This window comes from Ceratotherium simum, chromosome 3 (assembly GCF_057802395.1).
Source record: "Ceratotherium simum simum isolate JZ-2026a chromosome 3, ASM5780239v1, whole genome shotgun sequence".
Classification (NCBI taxonomy): Eukaryota; Metazoa; Chordata; class Mammalia; order Perissodactyla; family Rhinocerotidae; genus Ceratotherium; species Ceratotherium simum.
In genome coordinates, this window is record NC_141902.1 from 359,879 (window position 1) to 386,523 (window position 26,645).

Sequence of the window (26,645 nt, forward strand, 5' to 3'; positions counted from 1 at the left end):
TTTGTGAAGCATTTTTTTAAGCTAAATCTTTGTCCTTGGTTGACTTTCCAGGAAGTAGAATTGGTAGGCCAGAAAGGATGCACTCTTTATAAGGTTCTTGATGGCTTTTGCCAAACTGTCGTCCAGGAACCGGTGTACATGCTCCCTTGTTTACAGGAGAGTGAACCTGATTCATTTTAGAGTCTGTAGCTGAGACAGTAAAGCCAGCCCTCTCCTAGTCCATGTAGAGTACTCCAGGTGGCCTGGCGCCTGCTGAACTGCCTCCCTCCTGGAGTGGGTGGGGCTTCCTCCTGTGACTCACAGCTGAGTCTAAACTGTCAGACTCCAGGGTCTGACACTCTTAGAGTTTCTCTCTGCGTTTCTCTCTGCTTTAACTCGTCGAGGTGTTTCTTCGGGATAGAGAGATGGCACCGACCTCCCTGAGAGGTGAGGTAGCTCGCCCACTCCACTGAGTGGTCGGGATGGTGGCCATTCTGGGAGAGAAATGTTTCCTAAAGGCTGCTCTAAGCACAGAAGATCTAGAAATAAAAATTGTTTGACTTTCTGATATTTTTGCCATTCTTTTTTTGGTCAGGCAACATCTAGTTTTGTTTACTGAATAATGTTTTTAAATACATGGGTTTGACATTTCAGTTATTCAACAGAACACATTAAGTTCAAACATGCAGGTCGTGTGCCTTTGTGCAGGCGTTGGGCTGGGGGTGGCGGGGGAGATGAATGAGGTAGGGCCCACCATTATGTTGCATCTGTTCATTCATTCGTTTTTGTTCATAAATTTTAAAAACTTATTTAAAATAAGTATAACATAACTACAATAAAACATTTAGAAAATAAGAAAATAGTTATTTATAATTCCACTAACCAGAGCTCACTGCTAATACTTTATTGTGTTTTTTCCAGTCTATTTTTCTAAACACGTATCTTATGTGTGGCACATTGATTTGTGTGTGTGTATAGGTAATTTATATTTAAATGTGGTTGGAGTTTACTCACCCAACGAACATTTTGGCACACCTACTGTACATCCGGACTGGGAGAGACTCTGGGAAGGGACATACTCTTGACTCTAAAGGATCCCACAGCTTAGTGGGGACATGGTTATGTGCAATATGATGAATGTAGCAGCCTCTGGCCTCAGGAGACTCAGTCCACCCCTCACGGGTTAGGGCCCTCCACATGGGCGGTAGCTTTGAATCGGAGCTGAGCTGAGCAGAATGTTCTCAGTGAAGGGAGAGCGTCTGACGCATCGCCCATGAGCTGCGAAGTGTAGTTTTGGGGCGTTACGTGTGGTACGTTATCACTGAAGAGGAAGGGTGTGTGACATGAAGCTGGAAGGCCGTGGGGAGGGGCCCATCATGCTCTGCTAGGAGTCTGGACTTGGTTCTTGGCCGTGGGCAGCCTTTGAAGGATTTTAAGCAGGGGATTGATATTTTTCTCCAGAGAGTTCATTTTGTCTGAATTGAGAAGGACTCAAAGGAAAGACTGACTTAGACAATTATTACATGTGTCGTTTATTCGAGCTGTCTTGTCGATTCTGTAACTGCTTTATTGTACTGTATTCCTACAACAATCCTACAAGATAAGTACAAGAATTCTTGTTTGCATTTCACAGATAATGACAAATACAAGATAAAGCGATTGTCCAGAATTCTGCTCTTAGTGAGGCAAAGGAGGTTTAGAAGACAGATTTTTTGATTCTTAGTATTTTTGTTGCTTTTACCCAGACTTTTCATGCAAGACCCATTTCCTTGGCTCAAGTGATGTCGGTAGGCATGACTACTGTTGTGTCTTTCCCAAAGTCTTCCGACACATGAGGCCTGAGTTTGTCTTGAGGTGATCGAGTGGCAGAAGAGTCTTTGGGACCACGTTTCCTTCAGAGGCAGAACGACCTTGGAGTGAAATGCTGCCGAGGAGGCTACTGATGCCTGGCGACACTCAGATGAGTGTTCCAGGGCTCTGCAGAGAACTCAGCTGCTTCTGTCTTACCTTTTCAACAGAAGAAAGAAAGACAAAGTTGAGAGAGATGAGCCGGAGACGAGCGGTTCACAGAGGCTCTGGGGTGATGCCGTCACACTTGAGCCTTCAGATTCCAGGGCGTATTTGAAAGCAAAAATTACAGTACAGACAAGATGACTTTGTTCAGTTTCATCTGTCATGTGGGCATAATGCTTCTCTTACTCAACTGTCAGGGTGGTTGTGAAGACAGTGACAGTAAAGAGAAAAGCGTTTGAAAGAAGAGGTTTATGAAAAGTTATCTGGTGACTTTGGAAGCAGTGACACAGCCTCAGTCTTTGTTTCCCATCCTGTGTGAGGTGAGGCAGCAATGCCTACCTTACAGGACTGTTGTAGAATTAGCTAAGGTGATGACATTTCTAAGTAGCCTCGTGTCCTTGAGACCCAGTGGGTGCAGATGCTCAGCCCGTCTGTGTTCCCCTACGTTGGGCTCATAAGACTAGATCCTGGTTCTTCTGTTTCTCTCTTGTACGGATGCTGTGATGTAAGTCCTTTACATGAGGACTCTTTAAATACAAAGTTTTTTGAGTTGCAGCTTCCACCTGGTCTCTTTTTGGGGGAGACTATGGAAGATTTGTAGATTCCATCTCTCTTTTACCTTCTAATTAAAATCATTCTTCAGACACTGCCATATGCTGAGTTGGCTTCAGAATTTGTTTATTTAGAAAGGAGATGAGGGTTCTGTTTGGAGAGAGGATGTTTTTTCAACTACCCATGTCGAAGGTTCTTCTGAATACTTTAGAGAGCCCTGTGACTTGATTTCTTGTTTTAATCGTTCTTTGGAGGCAGATTTTGGCAAACAGTGAACTACTTTGCTTGAAGGACTGTGTGGGGTTCTACATGGCTTTCTGAAGTCTTGGCCTACTAACTTCGTGTCACAGTTACTGGAAACTCAGAGGTAGCAGAGGAGTGGCGTCTTTCCGCCTGGAAGGATTTCAGTGCTGCCCTTTCCCTCCGTGGATGTTCTCGGTGGTGTGACGGGGTGTTGGCCCTGATCCAGCAGGAGTATCAAGGTATAACTGTCTAAAGAAGTAGGAACAAAAACAATATTCATCATTCAGTGGACGTGAGGCTCCTAAACTGTCCCGGGTCCTTCACAGAGCAGAGTCGTGGTGGTGACCTTCAGAGACCTGTTGACAGGACACCTAGAGAGCACTAGTGCTTACCTAAGCTGTGGTGTGTTTTTTTGGCGGGGGGAGTGTTGTTTTGTTGTTGTGTTTTGAGGGACTGGGGTGATGGGGAACACAGGTCTGTGTGGTGTGGGGAACGTTTTCCCAACCTGAAATTTAAGTTGGGCTGAAAGGATGGCTCTTGAGAAGGAGGCAGCAGGAGCAGTTGTTCTGAGCCAGGGCTTGTCCTGCTGAAGGCTGAGAGCTGAGGCTGGGGAAGCGGATGAAGGGGGTGGAGGCAGTAATGTAGGAGTCCCACTGGAGGCCTCAGTCGGGACCGGCTTGTCGACTTGTTTCAAGGGACGGTCGTCATGCCAGGGGGTGGGGGTGGATCCACAGAGAAAACAAGTAGTAACAGCAGGACCTTGAGGTAGCTTTTTGACTTCTGGAGCTGACGTCCAGAAGAGGGGGGTCTGCGTCCATCTGAGAGTGTTTACCTGAGGCTGAGGTGTTGAGAATGGAGACGTGTGGAGATTGGTTAAAGAAATGCTGAAGTTTTGCTGAAGACTAAGTGTCAGGAAGGGTGGAACGTTAGGGATGTGACAGCACTGGGCATTTATTTGAATTTGAATTTTTGGCAGGATCTGTAGGATTGAGGACAGAAAACTGAGAGAAAATCCTGCCTGTGACAGCAATGTGGAGGTGATGGGATGGAGAAATACACTAAGGCACGGAGGTTACTGTCCACACCCATCTCTGGAGGCCAGAGTCAGTGATGCTATGACGTAGCGAGCATGGGGCCACAAGGAGACAGGAGAGGGACTCGTGACCCTGTGGGAGTTGGCCTACTTCTTAATTCTCATGTAATTTTTGTCAGCCACTGTACGCAAACCCCTCTGGGATGGGGATGGCACTGTTCTGATTTTTTGCCAGATGACTGAAATTAAATGGATTGCAAAAATCAGAAACTCAGACAGGTGCGTTTCGCATCCATCTGCCTGGCTGAGCCTGGTGTCAAGTCAGCATCGATGGTGACTCCTCGACCTGAGGGGGCTCAGAACCTGCCTGGTTTCTGCTGAGGGCTCTGCTTCTCTTTCTGACAGTGGGACAGTGGAAACCTTGAAGCCCCTGGCCTGATCCTCTGCCACTGCTCATCCCTCGGGGGCCCCGCTCTCCTCCGGGATCCTGTGGGCCTGGGAACTGGTGACCCTTTTGTGGGGTTTGGCAGCCCATCTGAGGGTTTCCCTTCAGAGACAGAGTGTGGGGGGTTCTTGCAAAGGCTCGTCTCCAGGAATGTGAAGACCTTTCCGGTCTGGAAGCCAGTGGAGGAGCGCTGGGGAGGAGCCTGCTGGACTTCACCAAGAGGGCTCTTTAGCAATCACGCGTAGAATTTCATGGAACCGAGAGAGAACTTTAACAGTGATTATTTGCTGTGTGGGCGCTTTTTAAACAGCCAGACTCTTTTGGCCTGTACTTTGGGATCATAGAATCTATTTCAAATTCTCCTTCTATTTTCCTATTTCAGTGGAGACAGTATGGTAAGTGAATCCCGTCTGTAGTGCGTGCTGTCCAGGGGTGGCACGTGAAGGACACTGAGCGAATTTTCACCGAAATGTGTTGGCTGAGTGACTAAAATGAAGAGCTGAATATCCAGACCCCACAGTGAAAGCCAGACCCTCCCAACAGCTGTTGACCTGCCGCCTCCCCATGCATCCCCTCCGAGCCCTTCCGTTTCCAGGATCTCCTTCTCGGACAGACTTTCTCTGAACTTCCAACCAGGGTTTCCTCCTGTCTCACTTTTATCGTGGGCCATCAGTGCTGGGAGCTCTGAGAGCTCAGCTTTGTACAGCAGGTTCTTCTTCCTCGAGCTCTTTTCTTTCTCTGGTTGCACGTTGTTTATTCCGACTAACGTGGAACTTGAAGTTATTGTGTTGCTGTTAATGGATGCTGTGGTGTGTTAGGTACAGACAGGGCGCAAAACAGCCTTTGTTAACCTGTGACCGAAGTTATGGCTTCCCAGCTTTGAGAAATTCTGGAAAACATCCCTCGCCTTTTGTTTTTGGAAAAGTCCAGCTTTGCTGATGAAACAATCAAGAACTACAACAAAACAAATATACTAGACCCCCCCCTCCCATCTTTAGGATTGTGAGCTGGAAGAAAGCAAACAAGGTGACTTTCTATGTTAGAGATGAAAAGAAAGGTTGTGTATTATTGTTTTTTTCTTGAAAAGCATTTTAACACCTGAATTTCTCTGTCCTAAAAGCAAAACCTCAAAACTGTACTTCAGACTAAATGCTGAAAGGAAGAATTAAGGTTAGGAGAGAGTTTGAGCACCATATGGAGAAGGACCTAGAATGAATAAAATGGGGCACATCCCTCTTGTTTGCTGCTTTACTGAGTAAAATGTGATTAATTCTGTTTGGCAAAATGGGGAAATAATACTACTTACCAGTATAACGTTTCTAAGAGTCGTATTATTTAGGAAGTAGAAGTAGTTTTTAAATACCTCCCCAGTTCCCCACTAAACTATAGAAGGATTTAGTGAGTGGTGTTCTCAGGTCCTAATGTAACGTCTCTTTAAGATAATCGAGCACCGTTTCCACAGATCTTGGGGGGTGGGAGTAAAGCCAAAAAGGTGTCTTGTTGAAAATATGAGAGTAGATTGGACTTTGAGGGCGGTTCTGTAGGACTGGGTGCTGAGTCTGTGGCTGGTTCAGCCCCGGTGTCTCTGGGCTGCTGTGGCTCCGTCTGTCTGTGAAGGTTCCCAGGCGCCTCTGCGACCCCCACCCCCACCCGAGGCCTTGGGCACACGCCCCGCTCGTGGCCTCTGCTCCCCCCTTCAGTAGCTGTCCTGCAGCTCCAGCCCTGGCATCCCCGCTCCTCAGCTGAGACTGGCCTGGCGGAGTCCCCGTCCTTGGCTCCTTTACTTCGTCGGCACCAAGCGTCATGTCTGGTGTGCAGAAGGCACCTAGTCGTTTGAATTAACGTACACGTGACTTAATGAACGGAGCTTGCAAACACACGGACAGCTAACCAGGAAAATGAGGGGAATGCTACCTAGAAACCCCACAAAGGTGTTATGGAGGGTCAGAGAACAGAAACAAATCTACAGGGAACCACAGCACCCCAGAGGGCAGCATTAGAAGGTGAGCGGGTTTCCGGGCACCAGGAGACGTGAGCAAAAGTACAGAAACCTCGAAGTACAAGGGACAATCTGGGAACATTAGTGATGAGGATGCACGTCTGAACTGGGAGAGCCTGGGGCGGATGCTCGGGAGGAGCTGGGATGGCCTGGGGTGCAGGGCGTGGACTTGGGGCCACTGTGTCCCAGCTCCCTGACCTCAGGCAGCCTGTTAGCCCCTGTGTCTGTTTCCCCATCTCTGAAATGGGGTTGCTGGCCTGAAAAGACGACAGAAGAGACAAGCGAGTGAGGCTGTGAGAGCAGTAAGGAGGCCTTGTGATCAGCCAAGCCCAACCCCAGGCCTGCCCACGGGGGCGTTCAGTAAATATGTGGGTGAATGAGGGACCCAGCCAGCGCCAGGGCAGACACGGGCCGGGGCTGTGGGAAGTTAATTTGCTGCTTGCTCTTAGCTCTGAAAGAGGTTTGATGAGAGAAGTTCGAAACCTTAAAAAATATTTTTTTAACCTGTTTTTGACCTATATATATTTCACCTATTAATCTGAATGGATAAGAGATGATTGTGATAATAATATAGCTTATAAAATTATATCTAACTCGAAGAGGATGTGTAAAGAACACCACATATAAAAACTACCTACAGAAATCCTGAGAAGGGACAGCATTTACACTTCACAGTGCTTTGCTTGAATTCTGCTTTTTTATTTGTTTTATTAAGAATATTTCCTTTTTTCACAGCTGAACACTTTCCAGGCAGTTCTGGCCTCTGATGAGTCCGACACCTACGCCCTCTTTCTTTATCCTGCCAATGGCCTTCAGTTCTTTGGAACGCGCCCCAAAGAGTCTTACAACGTCCAGCTCGAGCTGCCCGCCCGGGTGGGCTTCTGCCGAGGGGAGGCGGATGGCCTGAAGGGAGAGGCGCCGTATTTCAGCCTGACGAGCACCGAGCAGTCTGTGAAAAATCTCTACCAGTAAGTGACACAGGGCAGAGCCCCTGGGACCCTCAGGAGGTGCCTGAACTTGAGTGGCCGTGAGACCATTAACTGACACCGTGGTGGGTCTGAGCCAGGCATCAGGTCAGGGCTGGGCACTAGACCTTGGTGGAGCAAGTTCACCAAAATAGAAAAGGTCCTTTATTTTTCCCACCCTGTTGGCTGTAGATACCAGAAACAGTGTGTGTGTGTGTGTGCAGAGCCACTGGGGCTCACTATGGAAAACATTGCTCTTGGAACCACTTAAAAATATCCAGTAATGTAACTGCCCATATTGAGGTTTTTCCAGGTGAATCATTTCAGAGGAGGAGATGTTGTGATTTAGTCCTTTAGACAGACACAGTTAAAAGTTAAATTAAGAGTAATGTAATTTGAGGGCCGGCTCCGTGGCTTAGTGGTTAAGGGCGTGCGCTCTGATGCTGGCGGCCCGGGTTCGGATCCCGGGCGCGCCCCAAGGCACCACTTCTCCGTCCAACGCGAGGCCGAGTCCCACGTACAGCAACTAGAAGGATGTGAACCTACGACATACAACTGTCTACTGGGGCTTTGGGGGAAAAAAAATGAATAAATAAAATCTTTAAAAAAAAAAAAAAGAGTAATGTAATTTGGGAAACAAGCAGATTGGTAGGTTTTAGAAGTCTCAGGATGCCCTGTGGCTCTGTTATCTGAGGTGCATGGAGTGGTTTCCAATGAGGCACTGGGGCTGCGCCCCGAGTCCCACCAGAGGCTGCTCTTCGGGGCAAGAAGACACCCTTGATACATTTTGTCAGTCCACACCACACCAGCACTTGGTCAGCACCTTTGGTATTTATTAATTTCAGGGCTTTTAAAAAATATCTTTGCTTTTATTCCTTTCCTGAATACTAGTCCAGAAGCCAGAGCGAACGCACGGGTTCTTAGCCTCCCTAACTGCCCCCAGTTCGTCGGGTTATTCTGGGTGTTGGAACAGGGCACGCTTTCGCATGCCATCTGCTCTGCTCAGCCCCCAGAGCAGGCCCTACAACCAAATACGGTTGCTCAGAGCCGACGTTTGCTGAGAGCTTACTACTTGCCAAACACTGTGCTAAACGCTTTCCAGAAGTTGTCTTAATTACAACCTCCAAGAATCCTAGGAGGTGAGTTCTGGTCTTTTCTCGATTTGACAAATGAGCTCAGGGAACTCAGGTTGTCTGTGGTCTCAGAGTTATGAATCGGCAAAGCAGACATTCGAGCACAGGTCTGGATCTCCGGACTACTGGTTCTCTGCTGAGTCGGCCTCCCCCATTCTTGTGGCCCACGCGGGGCGTCCTTCTGTCTCCATCCGGGCTGCTCGTCCGTCTGTCTCTGGAGAAGACTTAGCTCCTTGCTCTCTCTCCCTGCTTCCACCGTCCTCTTCTGCTCCGGAGCCCACAGTCTCTGCTCCTCGGACATTGTTGAGAGCTCACAGTGGGCCGAGCACTTGAAATACAAAGATGTCTAAGGCACAGGCCTGCACACTGGCAACTTGTACTCCAGTGGGATGGACAGACAGACAGAAGACCGTGCCAGAGCGTTAGAGTAAGTGCCGATGTCCTCATGGGGCAGGAGGCCGTGGGGGCCAAACACCTGCGGAAAAGGCAGCTGTGCTCCCCCACAGCCACAAAGACCCCTAAGAACTAACACACACGCGCACACATGCTCACACACGCACACCCGTGCACTTCCATTCACCCCTCTCTGTGTGTTTCCTCATTTCCATCTTTTTTTTTTTAAGATTTTATTTTATTTTATTTTTGTGAGGAAGATCAGCCCTGAGCTAACATCCATGCTAATCTTCCTCTTTCTGCTGAGGAAGACCGGCTCTTTAGCTGACATCTATTGCCAATCCTCCTCCTTTTTTTTTCCCCAAGGCCCCAGTAGATAGTTGTATGTCATAGCTGCACATCCTTCTAGTTGCTGTATGTGGGACGCGCGGTCTCAGCATGGCCGGAGAAGCAGTGCATCAGTGTGTGCCCTGGATCCGAACCTGGGCCGCCAGTAGCGGAGCACGCACACTTAACCGCTAAGCCACGGGGGCCGGCCCCTCATTTCCATCTTTGATGCCTCTAGAAACCCGAGTTGCTTGATGAGAGCAGACTGAGTTATGCAGCCAAATGACTAACGGGATTTTTCTTTAGCATCATCCATGCCTAACATAAAAAATAAAGTACAAACAATACAGAATAATGTGAAATAAAAGTAAAAATTACCTGGTGTCACTCCTTCCAATGACAGCCAGTGTTAACCGCCCTCCAGAATCTCAACTGTATGTGAGCGACTTTTAAAACCAAGATGGTTCTTTTGCTGCACGTGTGGCATTTTCCCGTTCGTCACTGTCTCGTGGGCATCATCCGTAAGATGTTGTTTATATGATCATTTTAAGGCATCGTATATGTCCTGTGTTGTTAAGACAGCAGTTTATTGATGAATGTTTAACTTGTTTCTGGTTTTCCTTTTATAAAATCGTTGCAGTAAACAGCATAATATACTTTGCTCAGATTCTCATTTCTCTCAAAAATAATTTCTTAAAAGTAGAATTATTGAGGGGCCTGCCTGCCCAGTGGTTTAGTGGTTAAGTTCGTACACTCCGCTTCGGTGGCCTGGGGTTTGCAGGTTTGGATCCCGGGTATGGACCTACACACCACTCATCAAGCCATGCTGTGGCAGCATCCAACATACAAAATAGAGGAAGACAGACAGGGTGTTAGCCCAGGGACAATCTTCCTCAGCAAAAAAAAAAAAAAAGTAGCATTACTGAGAAAGGATCTGCGAGCTTGCACCTTCTGATGTGTGTTAACAAGCATCCTCACCAGCATTGTAGAGCTGGGATGGACAGTCTGTTCCCTACAAGCTTCTATCTTTTTAATATTTGCAAATCTGATAGATATAAAATCTTCATATTTTCACTCTAATTTCTCTGATTACCAGTAAAACTAATCACCTTTTCGTATGTTTAACAGCCATTTACCTGTCTCTTTGTGACTTGTCTGTCCATATTCTTTGCTGTTTTCTATTGGGTGTTTACAAAGAACTCATAAATAAGAAAAAAATATAGTAAAGATATTAATTCTCTCATACGCTGTGAATATTTTTATCCAGTTTTTCCTCTTTAAAGTTACTTATGATCTAGAAGGTGTAAGTCTAGGGTTGTTGAAGTTATTGGTCATTTCCTTTATCATTTCAGGTCTTGCTGTTATTCTTAGGCCTTCTCTACCTCGGAATTATAGAAATGTTCCTCAATTTAATCTTCTGCTTTACTTCTCATTATTTAAATTTTCAAAAATATACAGGCAAGTGGAGGGAATAACTAAAGCAACCCCCAGATGCTCGTAATCTGGATTTTGCCATATTCATCATTTTCTTTCTCTTCTGCTTGAGTATTTTAAAGTCACATCATGCCAGTCACTCCCAAACCCTTCCGTGTGCATCTCTGAAGAACAGTTACTTTCCTAGTCAGTGGAACCTCTGTCTTCCTCAAACTTGTCTCATGATTGTAAGCTCGAAGGTCATAAATTATATAATTCATAGTGCGTTTGTCGTAACTCTTCTTCTGCAGATTTACATACAAATGCGCGCGTTTGCATTGTCTGAGACTGTGCTTCCGTGTCTCCTGGAGGACAGCAGTTACCAAGCGCTTACGACGGGCGGCCCCATGCGAGGCCTTCAGTATGGTGTTCTGACTTACTCCTCCTGACAGCCCAGGGAGGGGGCCCTGTCCCCCACCTTGAAGCCTTGTTTCCTTTCTAGGAAACGAGTTAAGTTCTTTCTATCACTGGGCTTTCCAAATGACCTTGGATTTTAGGATAAACTCAAATTGGTTACTTCCACATCAGACACAATGACAAAAGCCAGGATAGTGATTTATATTTAATTAGAGGTTATTTTCTTTAGCTTTTATCTGCCATAATTTGTATTTTCCTACTCTTTGAAGCTGGTACAGTTTCTAACATCAAGAATAAACTTCGCAGCTGCACCACCTGTGGTGTGATGATAAACTCAGGGTCCTTGGGTCTTCTTTCTCATCTCCTCGGCGTTCCTGATTCGCTTGCCAGGAAATGCCAACAGTGATGCTCAGAACTTGCCAGTATACACAGCTTGTTGCACCGAGTTGTCTCTGTTCCTGTTTCCCTCAGTTAATTACAGCAGCAGTAGCAGCAAGAACACACAGAGCGGGAAGGAGAGGGAGGGAGGGAGGGAGGAACATTCTCGGACATGCATTGAAGAAGTTACTGCTGTAGAAATCCACGTGACTGTGACGAGTACCTCCACCACGTGAGCAAAGGTCTGTCTTTGTAGGATTCGGTGAGTTCTTACTATCTTGTTAGTGGTTAACTCTTATTCCTCGCTGACTGACTTTGTGGAGATCCCACAGCCTGGGAGACTGTGAGCCGGGATTTTGCACACACAGCAGAGGGACACACACTGGTGTATTCAGGCCAGACCCCTGCTTGTTCACGTTCTTCCTTATTTTTAGAAATCCTACATGTAGTGATCTCTTCAGAATGTGTCACTGACTCTAAAATGATGGGTCCCTGGGCTGTCTGAGGACTGAACGGAGTCCCTGCTCTTTTCTGGTGGAGAAAATGAGCTCTCGGTTTCCAGATGTTTCTGAACACCTCTCACCTATGACCTGCAGAATTTTGATTAAACCACTTTCTTATTTTCCTCTTAACTTTGTTCGGCACTTGCTCAACACTTTTTCAGACTTGGGCATTGATAGTTCTTTTATTTTTTTTTTTACATTGACTCACCATTCTCTGTGAATTAGTTAATCGACCGTGAAATGTCGCTAACATTCGATGAGAAACGATAATTCAGGTGAGGACTCTCTGGAGGGTGCTTGTTTTCCGACATAATGTAACATGGACGTGTGCAGCACGGGCTGAATTCAGGGACAAGCTCTGCCCGCTGAGGGTTGTGTGGCTTTGAGAGGATTAGTCACCCCTCTGAACCTGTTTTCTCCGCTGTGAAATTGGGCGTGATCGTCCTGACGAAGGCCTGCCTTCGGCACATGATGAACCCTCAGAATCTCGTAGCCATCGTTTTTTGTTTAAGGGTTTGGCAGAAGCTTTCAGGCATACGTTTTCTTGATTGTGCTCAAACAATAGGATTGATATTGGATTGGAAGGATAAGATATTCCCACATTCCTTATTTGTTTTCAAACAGCCAGATTTTGGATAAGACGTGGCTCGTAGAGCAGATTTCTAACTCGACGGTCTGGCCTCTGACACTGAATGTTGAGTAAGAGGTTGTTTACATCAAAATTCAGGCACTGGGTAAGTCCCATGGAATTTGGTTTTCTGCTCCAGTGAGAACCCTGAGTCTGGTCCCAACAGTCTTTCCATTGTAACATGAGTCACTCGCCTCTGCAGGACGGTGGGTAATGGACAGTCGTTACAGGCTCTGTTTCTTTCTGTTCAGACACAGCAACCTGGGGGTCCCTGGCGTGTGGGCTTTCCACATCGGCAGCTCCTCCCCGATGGACAACGTCAGGCCAGCGACAGCTGGACGGGACCTTTCCAGAGCCCAGTCTCCAGCTCCCCCAGGACGCCCCTTCAGCCAAGCTGCAGCCCCGGAAGGCGACTACACGGAGGACAACGTGGATTATTATGAGGAGAATGAGGAGGAAGTCGAATACCCGCCCAGCGAACCAGATGAGGCGTTGAAAGGCCACAGCCGTGTCGACGTTCCCTTCCGGGCCAACTCTGAGTCACGGCCTTCAGGAGGTGGGGTCTCTCCCCCAGACTCTGATCTGGCCTCCACTTTGCCACATCCCACACCTAGCGACTGGCCATTCTACCCTGAAGCAGAATCTGCCCCCCTAGACCCCCGGACCAGAGAGGGGAGACCTCTGGGGAAGACGGATGCCTCGGATGTAAGAGGCCCGGTTGACTCTTCTGAGCAGCTAGAGACCGGAGGCCCGGCCCCGTCAGAGACAGGAGGAGACCCACTGGAGCCTTCCCGGGAAGCCCCCTCTCCCTACCCTGAAACCAGAAGCAGCCGGCCCTACCTAGCTGGAGGTGCCCCGCTGTCAGAAAGGGACGTGCCCCCACATTACCCCGCCCCGGATCACCCTCCAGCACTGGGTCTCGGGAGGCAAGTGGTGAGGGTGGAAGACGACATCACTTCCAACACTGAGGGTAAGTGGGTTAGAAGACGGGGGGCTGAGATTTCCTCTTAAAAAGGCTGGTTTTGCAGGGTCAGGATGTTGTTCTCAAGTGAGTAAGTGAAAAGCTGAGCAGAAGGAAGGCTGGAGCTGACTTGTAAGCCCATGTTTCAGGAGATAGAGTATCTTTTCTTTGCCAAATAAATCTTGGCAGGCAAATTCTGTTTGGAATCTCTTGACCATTAGTAATGTTTTTTTAAAATGGGCCTTATGAAGCGAGTGGGGATCTGGGCTGCTCGCGCCAGCTGTGCTCTGGAGTGTGATGAAGTGTCTCAGCTGGAGGGTCCAGCAGGCACAGCCCTTGGAGGCTCCACACAGCTGCAGTGATGCAGGGTTGGAGGCTTTAGTCAAGTGGCTGGTTGTGCTCAGATGGACGTTCTGGACGCTAATACGGGACAGCCTGTGTGCCCCACTTGGTGGTGCGTGGAGAGGGGTCCCCGCATCCTCTCACTTATGGTTCATGGCTGTGCCGCTGTCGGCTCCTCTCTGGAGCCGTGTCCTCACTTCATGACTCGCTGACCGGAGTGAGGGGCCAGGAGAGAAATGCTGCAGGAGGCAGAGGTGAATTCATACCCAGGGCCTGGTCACCTTCACGTCCTGGTTGGGACTTGTCACGTCGGCTCTTTGCTCCCAGTCAGGGTGTAACCAGGTGACCACAGCTTCCTGCCGTCCATCCCAGGGCTGCTCATCTGACCTCTAACTGGGGAAGGAGGTCAGAGGTGACAGCTTTCTTCAGGGCCCCCTGGTTTTCTCACCTTTTCTGTTTCCCATCCGTTTTGTGGTGAAAACACGTTGACCCAGCAGAGGGGCCTCCGGGTTCTGCTGGAGGAATGACCTGCAGGAATCTGCTTCTTCCGGGAGGGAAGAAACTGTTTGTGACTGAAGCGTCTAGCGTCAGGATGAGGGAATGCGGGTCAGACTCGGGTTTGAATCCCGGCTGCCACGCTTGCTGGGTGGCCCGAGACACGCTGGTCACCTCCACGCCTCCGGTTTCTCCTGCGTTTGTTGAGAAGATTAAATGATGATGAAGTTCTTTGATTAGTATCTGCACTGGTTGGTTCACAAGCAGCGGTGGCTGCTGTTACTAATGATAGAAGATTGAACGGGGTGGGAAGGGGTGGGGATGGGTGCAGACGAAGAGTGGGCTTGCTGAGTGGTTGTACCTCAGGGCCACGTCGCCGTCAAGTTGAAGATGTGAATTTCATTGGAAGCCTTCAGACAGTGTCCGTAAATTTATGCTTTAAAGAAAATTTAAAGCCAAGTATCAAAGACTTTCAGCAAAGAGGTTTTGAGGTAAAGCTGTGTTCCTAAGTGGTCCGTTCATTTATGGATTGCGATTTCCTGCCCTGGGAAGAGCTTGGAATATTAAAAAGCAGATCCATGGAGCCATTTATTGACGAGTTCAGCGGGAGGGCTGCACACTCCGCTTCGAGCTGTGAGAGGCTGGGCCGCTGGGGTGACCGTGGAGGAGGGTTAGGGAACTGGCCAGAGAACAGGCGGCAGCCATACTCCTCTGGGGCTGAACTGGGATGTTGATCAGCTGCTGGGTGGCGTCTACCACGGACATCTTGGAAATGGCAAAATGCATATGAAATAGCTGGTTAATGCACTGAGCCATTTAGAAAGGAAATCTGACTGCAAGTTTATGAACCTTGAAGGAAAAAAGGCAGCAGCCACCATATCAGCAGAGGGACAGGAGGGGAGCCTGTGCTGCCCCTGGGCATCAGGAAGACAAACTGCAGGACCGTGCAGTTCAAGCCGGGCTTTTCTTGTCCATGGAACACTGCCTTGTCAGTCGTCACAGTCAGGGAGTCCGGGCAGGACGAGGGCTCGAGCCAGGCCTTGGGGTCAGAGACTGAGTTCAGAGAGGGGAACAGCGGGGAAATGCTCTGGACAGAGGAGAGCCGAGAGTGGAGGTGTGAATGGAGGGAGGGAGTGGATGGGTGGGCGAGAGAGGGAGGGCCGTGAGGGCGACGGGCGACCAGGACGGGCCGTGTGTTGTGGCAGCCGGGACGAGGTTGACCTGCAGGGGTCCTGGATACTCCTAAACCCCCTGAAGTGACGCTACGCGGAGCTTCACTGAACCTCAGTCTGCGTGAGGGTTAGAAGGGGAGGGACACCTGCTGTGGGAATCCACAGGCCTCCGCGCTCTGTCTGGGGACCTCCTGCTCCCGCGCGCACGGCAGTCAGCTGGAAGAGCCCAGGCTGCGAGCGGGGGTTTCCGTGGCTTCTGGTCCAGCTCCGCCGTGGCCTTAGGAAAGGCTGCAAGAATGGGTTGCCCATGTGGCTTCCATGCTGGGTTGAACGCAAGCAGACTCCACTGCCCAGTCCAGCCTTCCTGGCGCTGAAGCCGCTCTCCGGCCGCACCTCCGGGTCGCTGAGGGTCTGTGAACAGGAGGCCCCCACACCCGTGAGACACCCACATGGGAGAGCCTGCGCCCGTCGTGAGAGTGGATGTAACCCCCCAGCCCCCAGGGTCCTGATGCGGTGCCAGTGTCTCTGTGCGCCACGCACACGTCAGACACAAACAGGAAAACGGGAGGGGGAAGCAGTCCACGGTTTTTCATTATAAAGTTGAATGTGGGTTCTCTTACTACTCTATCATTCTGGGAGGCGGGGAAAGAGAAAATCTGTCCTGAGTGAAAACATGGGTCCTTTTCTTGAGGCAGCAGTAAAAGTTGTTAACAGGAAAGGTCACTCCAGCTGGGGGGGCGGGGTGCCCAAAGGAATTGCCCATTTTGTGTTCCCACGTGAACTCCGCCGCCCCCTGCCCGCCCCACCGCGTGCTGCGCCGGAGCCCAGAGAAGGAGGGCGGCCGGGGATGAAGATGCTGCTTCAGTGTTTCTGGAACAGCGAAGATTGAAGGATGGATCAGAACAAGTGCAGAGGAGTTTCCATCTTTGTGACAGCCTCCTGGTTAGGACAAGTCTCAGGTACTTTGGCAGCATCTTTACTGCTTTTCTCTTGTGTGTCCCTCCCCCCATTTTTCTTTCTATTAAGGATCTGAGAAGAATAAGAAAAGCATTAAATGGAAAAAATAAATGAGATTTAAAAATCCTTGTGTTAAGGTTCCTCTAGCAGCCGTCTGACCTAGTTAACAAACCCGTTGCATTCGGAGCTCATTCAAACCGCTGGCCCCCGCCCTCCGGCTGTGCCTGACTGACTGCAGACTTGTCTCCACCATTTGAGAGGAGCTCCCAGGCAGAGGGTCCCCGGAGGGTCTGGAGGACAGCCTGCCCCTGCGCGAAATTTGGGAGAGAGGAAGCAAAGAATACAAACTGTTTCTGAGTGTGGGCTCTGGTCTACTGTGTCTAATTCACCTGGGCCCTTGTTTAAATGCCCGTTTCCATGCCCCACCTCCACTGTCTGAGAATCTGCATTTTTAAACCAGGCCCCTGGTGATTCTGAGGCCCCCACTCTTGAGTCCTGTGGGTGTAATGGAAGAAGTGGGGGATTTACAGCCAGAAGATCATATAATCTCTGGCCTCAGTTTCCTCATCTGTAAAATGGAGCTATCTCCTCACCAGAGTAGGAAGAAGTGTGTGAAGATATGTTTGAAACTATGATGTAAAGAGGCACATAAATGACCCCTGAAAAGGAAAAAACGCCACCTTGGTTTTGGATGCTCATCGTGCGTTTCCTCCAGCCGGGTCCAGACTCTGACTCCACACTTCCAAGTCACCCAGTGTCTCTGCATGTACCTGCAGTTCCCACAGAAATGTGAGAAGGCGCCTGGGCTGGGAGTCCGGCTCTCCTCGCCCTGGGGAGACAGACGCTCTCGGGATCGCATTTCTGGGTGCAGTTCTCCCCTTCATCAGGGAGGCCCTGGCTCGGGCTTTCCTCCGCTGAGGGACCTTCACATCGCACCCAGCCCCTCTCAGCTGGCCGGAATGGACGCAAGAGTGCTCCCTGAAATCCCACCCACCCCCGGAGCTGCTGCTGGTTGGGTGAAAATCCTTGACTACCTTACTGAGCGTTCTCTAGCTCAGAAATGGAAGGTTTGCAGATATCCTGAACATCACCGTCAGTGGGTATGGCCGTGCTCAGATTCCTGATCTGCTGTAGTCAGAGCTCGGGGGTCTGGGGTGTGCAGGGGGTCTGCATTTTCTGAGATTCTGATGGGGAATCTGTGGAATCCGTGGGGAGAAATGCCGCTCTCCTCTGACGGCTGACTCGTGCTGAGACGAGGTGCAAGTCCCTGACGCCTGGCAGCATGGCGAGAGCCGTGCCCCAGAAGCCTGCCCCTCCAGCCCCTGTCTCAGGAAGCGCAGCTCCAGCCCCCGGGTTCCTGCCGAGAGGTGGACGTCACTGCGGACTCCTGTCCCTCCCTCCGTCCTTCAGTCTTCCAGGTCAGCCCCTGCTGTCCTCTCCACAGCTGTCCCCCACCAACTCGCCTTCTGAGGGACCCTGAGTCAGAGCCTGCCATTCCTCTGCTCAGAGCCACCAGCAGCTTCCTGCTCGCTCAGACCGAAGCCCAAATCCTTCCTGACCTGCGAGGCCAGAGAACTGGCCGTGGCTACCCCTGCGGCCTCCTCTCTGCTGCCCCTCCTGCCTGACACGGCGTCCTCCCTCCTCCAGGCCTCTGCCCAGAGGTCACCTTCTCCCCAGGCCTCCCCTGATAGTCACCTCCCCCCAGCCTTCTGTCCTTCCTTGATTCGCGTCTGCACAGCCCTGGACACCACCCTCCATACTAATTACCTGTCGGTCGACCGCTGCCCGGGAGCACGCAGGCTTCCGGGCAGGCTTTCTCATCGCTCTTGTCCCTGCTCTGTCCCCAGTTCCTAGACTGGCACCAGGCCCATCGTGAGCACTCCATGAATACCTGGTGCATTATTGAATGAACGAAAGAGAATCGAGACAGGCATTCACCTTGCCCCAACAGGCTGACGTTGTTCAGTGTTAAGTGTGCATGATTCAGGCACGGAACAGGGATCCCGAGGGGAGCCTCGTGCCCTGCTACTTAGGAGCGAGCCTCTCTTCTTTCCTCCCTGTAGCCTTCCTGCAGCTGGAGGGCCGGGCTTGTGTTCTTGGCTCTGAATTCCATCCTGAGATTGCCATACTCGACACAAAAACCGTTTTCACATCCCCAGGCCAGCTTACCAGGACCTGATTACCCGTCATAATTACAGTTTCAGTCTCATAATAGCCTTTCCTGGGAGCCTAACCATTATTTTGTAGAAAAATGCAGTCTGCATGCCGGTCGGCCAGACTCCTGCACAGCCGCGTCTGTGCACTGCTGGCTGCTTTGCTGGGCTCTGCCCACCCTGGAAAGCCAGGCCTCCTCACCCAGCTTCTTATGCATTAAGCTGCCTCTCCACATCTGTAGCCCTTCTCCATGCCATCGCTCCCTGTCCCACAATCCACTCAGGAGAAGAATTGGGCTGAAGAACAAGTCTTCACAAAATAACAGAGGAGGGGCCGGCCCCGTGGCTTAGCGGTTAAGTTCTCGTGCTCCGCTGCTGGCGGCCCGGGTTCAGATCCCGGGCGTGCACCGACGCACCGCTTCTCCGGCCATGCTGAGGCCGCATCCCACATACAGCAACTAGAAGGATGTGCAACTATGACGTACAACTATCTGCTGGGGTTTTGGGGGAAAAATAAATAAATAAATAAAATTAAAAAAATAATAATAACAAACAGAGGGAATACAGCACAAACCCGTCATTTCTTTAATTTGGGAGGACGGTATTTAGAGCTCGATTTTGTTTTTACCTGAATTTCCTGAAAATGACTTTCCTAAGACCTGCCTCAGAAGGACATTAAGAAAAACTGAATTTTGCAGTGGAGGTGTGAGAAGGGGGTGTCACCTGATTTTAGAGGCGGATGCAGTGGGTTCCCGTCGTTTCCCAGACCCACTGGAGCCATGGTCGCGGTCGAGTCCCAGAGCTTGGGACCCTCTGCCACCCTCTGTCCCCCTGTGGTCTGGAGGGAGTATCCTGAAGGCGGCCGATGCCAGGGCACCCGCAGGTGGCCGGTGCCTCCAGGTGCCCTTCTCCACACCCCGTGTGACTGTCTGCACCGAGAAACCCAGGACCCTGACGTTCCCGAGTTATTTTCATTTCCTTTTACTTAAACTGGGTTTTTTTCCTTTCTGAAATCAGTGGTGGACCGTGATTTAGTTTTCCTCCCAGCCACCTCTTATAATATTTTTTATCGTTGTCCATGGTTTTTTTCTGTCTTGAGTTTTGTGTCACTTTCCTGTTTTAAGTGCCGTTCATGGTTGTGCCTGATTTTTGTCTCTATCGACTGGAATTTCTCAGCCACGTCCTCGAGGCCCCACACCAGGTCTCGAGTCCCCATGTCGTTCTCACCGGCTTCTCAGTCAGAAGTCGGGCTCGCGTCAGACTGTCTGTCCTGCCAGCCCCTCAGCTCACTGCTTCTCGGGGTTTGTAAGCAGCTCTCAAGTTCTGTCTGTCGGGGAGTTAAAGCTGCTGCCACTGTCACCTTCTCACCAGGGCTTTTCTAGCTGTGACACCACCCGGAGAATCCCCACCGTCCCCTGCCATCGAGCCTGATCTACAGAGTGTGACGCAGCCCTACTTGCTGGAGCCTTTGCTGATTAACCCAGAAACCTGATCAGATCTTAACCTGGCTCCTGTGAGACATGCACTCGGGCTCCAGCGCGAGCAGGCTTCCTGGGTGCAAATCTCAGCTCTGCCACCTGTGCCCATGTGACCTTCTGTCTGTGCCTTAGCTTGTCTATCTGCAAAACAGGGTAAAAACAGTCCCTGCTCTTTAAAAGAGTTGAACTTCCTAGAATAATGTCTGGCATGTATTAAGCTCTATTTAAGTGGTAACTTGGTTATATTTTCACTTGCTGTTACAAGTCCTTACCCCGGCTACATTGTTACTTATATGGTGCAACATCTTCCCTCCATTAGATTGCTTTCTCTTCTCCCCTGGAATACTGGATAAGTGTCCATCTAATTTCTTCATTTCCCTCCTGTTTCCTGCTTTTCAGCCCTAGACCTGGAACACCACCACCACCCAGTTTTTCCTGAGATAGGACGTCTGCCCTCGGGAGCTGGCATCTCCCAGCAGCGTCAGTCCAGCACGAGCTCTGGGCCGTCCCTGCTGTTAGGCTCCTGGGATGTGGGGGCAGAGTGTGCACAGCCTTCTGCCTCCTGGTGGCCGTGCTTGGGATTGGGTTCATCCCCATGGTCGGGGACAAAGCCCTCTCTGGTCCATCAGCGCCCCCTACCCCCTTAGGGACGATGACACCTGCTCCAATTCCTTTGTTTCTTGGTAGCACAAAATGGCCCTCTTTCTTTTTTTAATGGGCAGAATAAGTGAGAGATGGAAGGAGCCACTAGGGAAGCCTTGCGTTTACACTGTGGCTTCCCGAAGCTCTGTGACTGGGGGGGCTCTCTGCTGCGGGCATGCCGCCCGTGCCACACCCAGAACAAGGAGCCCTGCAGAGCCCAGAGCCTCAAGGGGTGTGTGTGGGACTGGGTGTGTGTGTGCTCATGGACACACCCGCTCTCCAAGGCCCTTCCCTCTCAGAAAAATCTTTCTGGGCAGTGACACAAGCTATAGGTTGTTGTCTTCCAGTTCAGGGTCCCCTAAGAGAAGGGAAGAACAGTTAGATGCAGACCACGTGTGTTAGTCTCTGTGGTTTTCGTCTCAGGAGCTCAGTACTATTAGGTTGAACCGTATGAAGTTGCTGCTCTTTGGCTGGTTTTGATCCATGAAATGGCAGTGCTGTACAGCTCAACCCGACCCGGGCTCCTGCTCGGCCTCCGTGTCCCCGAGCTCCCACCAAAGAGGAGCAGCCCCGTCCCGGCTCACCAGCTTTGCAGTGAGAGCAGATGGGAGCTGTCAGCCGTACTTCTTGCCAGAAGACAAAGAGAGTTAATTCCCTTGGTTTGAATGTTATTCCTGCCTCTTAAACATCAAACCCGTCTGTTTACTGCAATCTGGACTGATTTTATGGAGCAGATGCGGTGTCTGGTGGCAGCAGTGGTGCTGAATCACAGGGGCCTTTGACGAGGTCTGTTTCCTTTCCAGTCTTCACGTACAACACCGCCAGCAAGGAGACCTGCGAACACCACCACGGGCAGTGCTCCCGGCATGCCTTCTGCACTGACTACGCCACCGGCTTCTGCTGCCACTGCCAGTCTCAGTTCTATGGAAACGGGCAGCACTGCCTGCCGGAAGGTGGGGAACGCCGTGCGACTGGGGCCGGGGCTGCTGGGGTCCTTTTGCCGCTGTGGCTTCCAGCTGCCCCTGGGCTCTGCTCATGGACCTGCGTCTCCACTCTGCGTCAGAGCTCTAGCATCTTGCAGGGGCTCCATGGATGTTTGAGGAATGAGCACGTTTGGGCTGATTTCCCAGTCTGAGGATTAACCAGAAAGGTTTCCTCCCCTTTGCCAGCTCATTAGAGTCAGAGTGGACGGGAGAGGGGGAGGATGGGAGACAGGAGATGGGAGACAGGTCTCTTGCATACTTAAGTGGATAGTCGGTCAGTTGGGGAATTGTGAAAATGGCAAAGATTGAGTTTGGAGAGTTGTCAGTGGAGCATCATCGTGGGCCCGTCCCCAGGGGGAGGACGGTCCGGGTTGACTGGACTTGCTGTCTTTTAGGGGCCCCTCATCGCGTCAACGGCAAAGTGAGCGGCCACCTCCACGTGGGCCACATGCCCGTGCACTTCACGGACGTGGACCTGCACGCTTACATCGTGAGCAATGACGGCAGAGCCTACACGGCTATCAGCCACATCCCGCAGCCTGCGGCCCGGGCCCTTCTCCCTCTCATGCCCATTGGAGGCCTGTTTGGTTGGCTCTTTGCTTTAGAAAAACCGGGCTGGACGAACGGCTTCAGCCTCACGGGTGAGTAGGGGCCACGCTGCATCTGTGGCATGGTACCCTGGGTCTTTATTCAGTGAGAGGATTCGCTCATCCCACGTCTGGGGCAATGTGTGCGGTTTTCTGTCTGGAGGTAGTTGGGGAGGGTTTGGCCTCGCAGGACTGTGTTTGAAAGTCAGTGATTTCTTCTAAATGTTCTCCAGAACTTCTAAATGGTTCTGAGAAAGAGGATGATTGCATCTGCAGCGTTCGTGTCCTCACTCCAGTGTGTTCAAGCTTGTTTGTCAGACTCTGTCCAGGGGACATGAGGTGGTGATCACAGGGCACCTGGAGGGGCCTCAACTCCGAGGGGCAGGGCCTGGCCCCCCCGGACTCTGACCTATAAGAGTAGAGATGGTGCTTCTCAGACCTCACCCTGCACCCAGCGCCGGGCCCTTGTGGAAGTGCGGATTCTAGTTCAGTGGGCCTGGGCTGGGTCTGTGGCTCCGTTTCCCTAAGAAGCCCCCAAGAGATGCTAATGCTGGTCTCAGGACCCCACTTTGATAGCAGGAGTGTAGGTGCTTTTTGGCTTCTCATCTCCCCTGAAAGAGCTTGTTTCCTAATGGGTTCATCTTATTGCACATAAAATACTGGGAGAAGTTCCCCGCCTCCAGCTGTGTGTAGGGTGTGGCTTTTAATCAGGTTAGAATAAACCTTGAGTCAAAAATGGATAAAATGCAGTGTGCCCAGTTACGTTTGCATTTCAGATAAACAATGAATAATTTTAATAACTTAGTGTAAGTATGCTCCAAATACTGCATGAGACATACTTACACTAAAAATATATTCATTATTCATCTGAAATCGAAACACAGTGGATGTCCTGCGTTTTTTGTTTGTTTTTGCTAAGTCTGACAATCTTTAGAAGGAGAACAGCCAAAGATGTTCCCAGGCATTTATTTCTCACAGAACACAGGCTCCCACAAAGAGCAGTGCTGTGAGACCGAGTGGGTGAAACCACACTCTGACAGAAATTGGGGGAGAGATCAGCGGCTCACAGGTCTTGGTCTAGGGTCGGCGAGCTCCTCCGTCCGGCCCGGCCCCCGCAGCAGTGAACCTGGGAGGTGTTGGCATCGGGATCCCTCACGGAGATGCCGACCTCTCATCTGGTGCCGATTCTTCCTCTCCAGGCGCTGCCTTCACCCACGACATGGAGGTTACTTTCCACCCGGGAGGGGAGACGCTCCGGGTCACTCAGACTGCAGAGGGGCTGGACCCGGAGAACTACTTGAGCATTAAGACCGACATTCGAGGCCAGGTGCCTGCCATCCCAGCGAACGTCACCGCCCACGTCGCGCCCTACAAGGAGCTTTACCGCCACTCAGACTCAGGTGGTGTGGCCCGTTCTCACATCCTGAGTGGGGAGAACCGACCTCCCGATGGCCGTGAGGGTGGAGTGACTGGGGGACGACCTAGACTCATGTGTGGCACGTAAAGTGGGCTCAGTGTCGTTTTTATTATTGTTGTTGTTATTATCAAATGTACAGTGAAGTGAGCAGAATGCCAGCTGCTGTTCACAAGAACCTCAGGACCCCGGCCCAGAACTTCCGAATAATAATGATAGTGTCGTCATCAACAGCCTTGTCTGGGGTGGGCAGCAGTGGTGGAATTCTATAGCTTTTAACCACCCTGCTCTCTGGGCCACGGGAACCCCAATGGCTGGAATTCATGCCTGTCCCGTCTCCCTGTTTCAGCTGCTGTGAAGTCACAGAGAGAGGGGCTGCCCAGGGTCGTGAGGCTAGTGCTAGATCTGGAGTCGGGAGACAGGGACTCAGGTCCTGAGTTTGCCGTCTAGATTGCATGGGGGAAGGTCCCTCCTCCGAGAGCCTGTTTCCTCCTCTTAGAGCGAGTGGTAGCACTTCTCTGTCTGCCCTGCAAGGGTGGTGTGTGGTGTGCTCTATACACACCCGAGTGCGGGATGCTGCCTCCTTCTCGGGGCCGCACAGCCTCCAGTTCTGCCCTCCCTGGGGCCCTCGCTTCTCCTGCGCTGCCAGAGCCGGAAGCTGGGCAAGAGGATGAGCAGTGGAGACCTGGCAGGCGCACAGAATAGCTGGTGGCCGGAAAACCGGCCTGAGCTCCCGACTCAGATTGAGAGAAAGGACCTCCAGTGCGGGGTGTCGGAAGCCGTCCCCTGTGCCACGTAGAGGATGGGCTGGTTAAAACCTGGGGTGTAGGGTCAGGCCGACTTGAGCTCCGGCTCCCCGGCTTACCAGCCTCGTCTCAGAGGCGTCACTTCTGCAGGCTCTGTGTGCGATCGCGGCACCGAGGCAGCACACAGCGTTCGGCGCGGCCCGCACGCAGCCTGAGTTCTCTGCAGTAGTGACGGCGCCGACTGTGCTGCCTCCTCTTGGCTGCTGGCTCTGCGTCCGCTCAGGTTCTCGGGATGACAGCTTCCCATGTAAACCGGGACCTTCCCTGGGAAGGTGCTCCAGGAATGAGAGGAAACCTGACCGTGCACGTGAAGCCCGGGCGCCGAATGTTGTTAAACTGACGCTTGTGCCTGTGGCTCTCACAGCCGTGACCTCCACGAGCTCCAGAGACTACACCCTCACGTCCGGTGCCGCCAACCAGACCCGGACCTACCGCGTCCACCAGAACATCACCTTCCAGACCTGCAGGCACGCCCCCCGGCCCCGGGCCGTGCCTGCCACCCAGCAGCTGAGCGTGGACCGGGTCTTCGCCTTGTACACCGACGAAGAGAGGGTGCTGAGGTTCGCCGTGACCAGTCACGTGGGCCCTGTTGAAGGTACAGCCTCCTCTTCTGTTGCTGGGTGAAAATTACCTCTGACCTCCTCTCTTCACCGCTTCTGAGTCTCAGGGTTACCCGGGGGCCAGGCTCTGTGCTGGGCGCTGGGTGTGAGGGTGCGTAAAGCAGGGCCTGTCCTCGAGGTGGAGACTGAGGGGGGAAGCCAGAGGATGAGCCTGCCACGTGAGGGACCCCTGCAGAGAGGAAGTGATGTCGTCAGAGCACAGGGACGCTGTGGTTCTGAAAGCCAATAGGTAGTGTTTCCCCCAGTGCAAGAGGCATGTCCCCTCCCCAGCTCCTTGTCCATAATGCCGGCCCAAGAGGCGGTTCCATGACTGGCAGGCAGTTCTGGGATCTCTCACCAGAGACCAGGGCTGTGAAGCCTCCTCGGGCTCAGCACGTGTGTGTCTCATCAGCAGTGAGATAACAAGGGATTGGGTCAGAGGACTGGACTCCTGGAGATGTGAAATGAAAATTCTGTGTTTGCCGGCGTGGTGGGTGGTGGGCTAGTTTTCGGAGACTTGGTTGGGGTGCCCAAAGGTGGGGAATTAATAGCATGGAAACATCCGTTGATTTTAGAGAAACATGTACATCAGGAGGAGGGGAAAGACTGTTGTTGCTGATTTCTCAAGGAGAGATTTAGACAAAAACAGGTAGGGAGAACGGCCTCCCCTGTAAGTGTCCAGTGCAGCTCTCTGCTGGGCGTAGGCGTCGGATCCGTGAAAACAGTGCTTAGCGGAGGTGCCCCCAAACGGAGTCCAGCTCGGTTCTGGAATCACGTAGGGAAGAGATGCCACATGAGGGCCACAGGATCAGAGAAGGCCAGCGAACTGGCAGGGACCAAGCTGATGATGTGCCTCTAGAATTCTGTGATTTTCCCTTGCACCTAAGTCAACAACAGCAATAAATAATAGCAGAGGACGGTGTACTTGGTGCCAAGCACTGTTCTAAGTACCTTCGTGAGTTAACTCATTTAGTCCCACGACAGCCCCCACCCCTGTCCGTGTTATCCCCCCATTACAGACATTGCAGTGCAGATGTGGAGTGAGTGGGCTGGTCACAGCTGGAGCGTGGCAGCAGCCCCAGGGCCCCGAGGGGCAGTGCTTCTCCTCCGGCCTCCACTGGCCTCGACTGCCCCCAGTTCATTTATTTCTTTTTTCTTTTTTTTTTCCCCGAAGCCCCCAGTACGTAGTTGTAGGTCCTTCTAGTTCTTCTATGTGGGACACCGCCTCACCATGGCTTGATGAGCAGTGAGTAGGTCCCCACCCAGGATCTGACCCGCAAACCCTGGGCCACTGAAGCTGAGTTCGTGAACTTAACTGCTAGGCCAATGGGCCGGCCCTAACTGCCCCCACTTTAGACCAGATTTTAGAAGAGGGAATGTGTGTTTTTAACCCTGCTTTATCCACCCCTACAGGAAACAGCAATACTGCTCATTCTCCCTGAATAGGAGAAAAACGAGGGAGAAAGAAAAAGAAAACAGCAAAAAATAAAAACGACAAAAATAAACCCTTTTCCTTCCCCTGTTGGTGTGTACGTAGCAGTGTCTTAGAGCCTCCCCTTTCTCCAGGGGAGCGGTGATCTGGCTGGAACGCCTGTGACACAGCGCAGCTGCAGCCCCCCCGGGGTGGGGGCTCCG

The 26,645-nt window shown here is 51.4% G+C and overlaps 1 protein-coding gene across 2 annotated transcripts in view; it reads left to right on the forward strand.

Moving 5' to 3' along the window:
- Positions 1–26,645, forward strand: part of NID2 (nidogen 2) — a 50,638-nt gene that overhangs the window by 1,758 nt on the left and 22,235 nt on the right. For both annotated transcript variants that reach the window (XM_087421532.1, XM_087421535.1), the window contains exons 3-8: positions 7,000–7,232; positions 12,673–13,391; positions 21,425–21,574; positions 22,000–22,245; positions 23,391–23,591; positions 24,776–25,006. In XM_087421532.1, coding sequence (XP_087277658.1) covers positions 7,000–7,232; positions 12,673–13,391; positions 21,425–21,574; positions 22,000–22,245; positions 23,391–23,591; positions 24,776–25,006 — 1,780 coding nt within the window. The remainder of the gene's footprint in view (positions 1–6,999; positions 7,233–12,672; positions 13,392–21,424; positions 21,575–21,999; positions 22,246–23,390; positions 23,592–24,775; positions 25,007–26,645) is intronic.